We start from the raw sequence: 3966 nt of genomic DNA, 5'->3' as shown, positions 1-3966 counted from the left end.
TCAATATCTGAATCACCCTCTCAGATTGACCATCGGTCTGGGGATAGAACGCAGTATTGAAATCCAATCTCGAACCCAGAGCCTCGTGCAATTTCTCCGAGAACCAAGAAGTGAAGCGAGGATCTCTATCATAAATTATCGAAATAGAAACCCCATACAGTCTTACAATCTCAGAGATATAGAGCTTCGCTAGCTTCTCCAGAGAGTAATCCGTCCGAATTGGAATAAAATGATTAGACTTGGTCAATCTATCCATGATGACCTAAACAGAATCTTTCTTAATGGGTGTCAAGGGCAACCCACTAACGAAGTCTATCGTCACTCGTTCCCATTTCCATAAAGGAATCTTAACGGGCTGCAACAAACCTGAAGGCAACTGGTGTTCAGCCTTAACTTGTTGGTACGTCAAACAACGAGTAACGAAATTCATAACCTTACGCTTTAAACCCAGCCACCAGTATAACTCACGGAGATCCCGATACATCTTACTACCACTGGGATGCATAACATAAGGTTTACCATGCGCCTCTCTTAGAATCGACTACCTCAGACCAGAATCATTCGGCACACAAATCTGACCTCGAAAATATAGAACTTTATCCTTATTTAGCCCAAAATCAGAAGTACTATCACTCTCAATCTGATGAAACCGCAAACCCAAAGACTCATTCTCTATCTGCTTATCTCGAATCTGATCAATCCAAGTCAGCTTAACTTGTAACTCGGCTAACAGATCCCAATCATCAAACAGACTAAGACGAGAGAACATCACCCTCAAATCAGTCGTCTCTCTTTGACTGAGAGCATCGGCCACCACATTGGCCTTACTAGGATGATACTCTATCATGCAGTCACAATCTTTGAGCAGTTCAATCCATTGATGCTGTCTAAGATTCAACTCCTTCTGAGTAATGAGGCACTTGAAGATCTTGTGATCAGTGTTGATAATACACCTCTCACCGTACAGATAATGCTTCTAGATTTTCAATGCAAATACCACAACAGCCAACTCTAGATCATGTGTCAAATAATTCCCTTCGTGTGTCTTAAATTGTTCGAGACGCATAAGCCACAACCTTACTATATTGCATCAATACACATCCCAAACTAACGCGCAACGCATCATTGTATACCACAAATTCTTTACCAGATTTAGGCTGTATCAGAACAAGAGCTTGAGTTAAAATAGATTTGAGCTTCTTGAAGCTCGATTGTTGTGCATCAGTCTAGACAAAAGGAAATCCCTTTCACAGAAGCATAGTCAAATAAGCTGTAATCTGAAAGAACCCCTTGACAAACCACCAATAACATCCCGCAAGACCTAGAAAACTACGGATTTCAGATACATTCTTAGGCTGTTTCCAATTGAACATAACCTCAATCTTTCTTGGATCAACTCGGATCCCTTCAGCAGAAACTACGTGCCCTAAAAAAGTTACCTCTCGCAACCAAAACTCACATTTGCTCAACTTAGTGTAGAGCTGTTTCTCTCGGAGTATTTGAAGCACTATTCTAAGATACTCATCATGCTTATCCTCAGTCTTAGAGTAAACCAAAATGTCTTCGATGAAGACTATGATGAACTGATCCAGATATGGCTGAAAGACTCGGTTTATTAGATCTATGAATATAGCTAGAGCATTCGTCAGACCAAAAGGCATAAATAGGAACTCGTAATGTCTATGACGAGTCCTAAATGCAGTCTTATGAACATCAGCTTCCTTAACTCTAAGCTGATGGTACCCAAAAAGGAGATCTATTTTCGAGAACACTAAAGCCCCTCGGAACTAATCAAACAGATCGTCGATCCTTAAAAGTGGATACTTATTCTTCACCGTTATTTTATTTAGTTGTTGATAATCAATACACATCCTCATGGTCCCATCCTTTTTCTTAACAAACAAAATCGGTGCCCCCCACAGAGGCACACTAGGACGGATGAAACCACGACCTAGAAGCTCTTGAAGTTGAGTCTTAAGCTCTACAAGCTCCTTCGGTGTTATATGGTATGGAGCGATAGACATCGAAGCTGTACCTGGTGGAAGCTCAATGTCGAACTCAACTTCTAAATTTGGAGGTAAACCCGATAACTCCTCAAGAAAGACATCAGAAAAATCCCTCACTGTTCTGATATCCACGATAAAGAAGTCCCTAGAAACTGAACCATTTTCTCAGCCACATACGCCTCACACTCTTTTCGAACCAGTTTCTCAGCCACAAGAGCGGATATTACATTGGACAGGTAATCTCAACGCTCATCGATCACAACCACTTCCTTATCATCCTTAGTCCTTAGAACAACCCTCTTAGTCGTACAATCCAAACTGACTCGGTGTTCAACCAACCAATCCATACCCAAAATCAAATCAAACTCCCCAAACAGTAACTCCATCGATTTGCCAGAAATACATCCCCTTGTACCTCTAACGGAACATCCCTATAAAGTTTAGTAACCCGAATAGACTGCCCCAACGAACACAATACAGTAATCTCACTAGAAGTGCTCTCAACAGAAACCCCAGGTTTTTAGAAACAGAACTAGCTACATATGAGTGTGTAGAACCTATGTCTATCACAACGATATAAGGTACATAAAAAATAAAGAACGTACCTGTGATAATGTCAGGAGCGCCTCTATCCTCACGGCGTCGAGCAGCATAAACCAGTACGGGTTGTCTCGCCTCAATCTAATTAGCACCTCTGCCAGTGCTATCTGACCTTGCCCATACCATTACTACCCTTAGCTGGTCCACGGCCTCTAGGTGGCTACTGAACTGCCCTCTAAAGTTGTATAGAACCCGATCTCGAAGCTTGCATCTGATCAGCCTGCTCTGGACACTCTCAAATCTGATGCTCCAAAGACCCACACCTCAGACAAGCCTCAAACCTCCTCCAACACTCGCCCGGATGGCGCCTACCACAGTCTCCACATAGCTGAATCCTAGTAGAAGTAATAGGAACCCCCACTCTAGCCGGCCCATCAGGTCTGGCCAGTTTTTTAGGCATTTGAACAGAACTAGAAGGCTTTGAATCCCTCTTATTCTTGCCTCTCTCTTGGTCCCTATTCTAGCGCTCCACGCGTTTAACTTCCTCAACGATCTTTGCCTTCTCCACAAGAACAGAAAACTCTCGTTCCCTCTGCAGAGCAATCAGAATCCTCAAACTATCTCTCAGACCATCCTCAAAGTGAACACATTTCTCATACTCAGATGCTACCATGCCTCGAGCGTAGCGGCTCAACCTCAGAAACTCGGTCTCATACTCAGCCATTGATCTATCACCTTGTATGATATTCATGAGCTCACGCCTACGAGCATCCACATAGCTCGCCCCCATATACTTCCCCTGGAAAGTTGTCTTAAAGTAGTCCCAGTTCAAAAGATCCGACTGAGTACCCTCCTCAATTGATAACCACCACTGATATGCCTCGTCGCGAAGCAAGGAGGCTGAACCCTTAAGTTTTTGCTCCGGAGTACAGTCTATATCGTTCATGATCCTCTCGGTGGCCTCTAACCAATACTCAGTCACAGTAGGGGCAACTCGAGTGACACCCCTAAACAGCTCAGCACCATTGGACCAGAGTCGTTCAATTACCAACCCATGTCTCCCAGATCCAGAATGGTGTCTAGCGACCCTCTCCAATACCCTCAACATGGCTTGGGACAATGTATCGTCCACAGCCAAACGGCTTTGAGACCTAGTCTTAGTAGTAGGCAAAATCAGTGTTTCACTCGTATTTAAATTTGGCATACTGCCTAGAGAGGAAGACTTAGCTCTAGCCCCTTTACGGCCTCTACCATGGCCACGAATACCACATCCACGAGTTCAATGAGTGCTCATTGTAGATTTTCAAATTTTATTCACATTATAAAATTTTATGTATCAGTTCCAGTAATTATTACCAGATATTTTATGCATAATTTATCAGAAGTTTAGAAATGTTTTTAGAGGTTTCATTCTCTAACT

General features: G+C 42.9%; 2 protein-coding genes across 2 annotated transcripts; both read right to left on the bottom strand.

Annotated features, from left to right (window-relative positions):
- Nucleotides 1-262: 262 nt before the first annotated feature.
- On the bottom strand, nt 263-3006 carry LOC105793126 (uncharacterized). The gene is made up of 6 exons (XM_012622055.1): nt 2870-3006; nt 1929-2127; nt 1347-1787; nt 1113-1226; nt 546-976; nt 263-494 (listed from the first exon to the last, which is right to left on the bottom strand). Exons 1-6 carry the CDS (start codon nt 3004-3006, stop codon nt 263-265), a joined length of 1554 nt encoding a protein of 517 aa, XP_012477509.1.
- Nucleotides 3007-3066: 60 nt separating this feature from the next.
- On the bottom strand, nt 3067-3750 carry LOC105793125 (uncharacterized). The gene has a single exon (XM_012622054.1). It carries the CDS (start codon nt 3748-3750, stop codon nt 3067-3069), a length of 684 nt encoding a protein of 227 aa, XP_012477508.1.
- Nucleotides 3751-3966: the final 216 nt, after the last annotated feature.

This window comes from Gossypium raimondii, chromosome 8 (genome assembly GCF_025698545.1).
Source record: "Gossypium raimondii isolate GPD5lz chromosome 8, ASM2569854v1, whole genome shotgun sequence".
Classification (NCBI taxonomy): Eukaryota; Viridiplantae; Streptophyta; class Magnoliopsida; order Malvales; family Malvaceae; genus Gossypium; species Gossypium raimondii.
The sequence above is the reverse complement of the archived record's forward strand: the minus strand, read 5'-3'. Positions and strand labels throughout refer to the sequence as shown.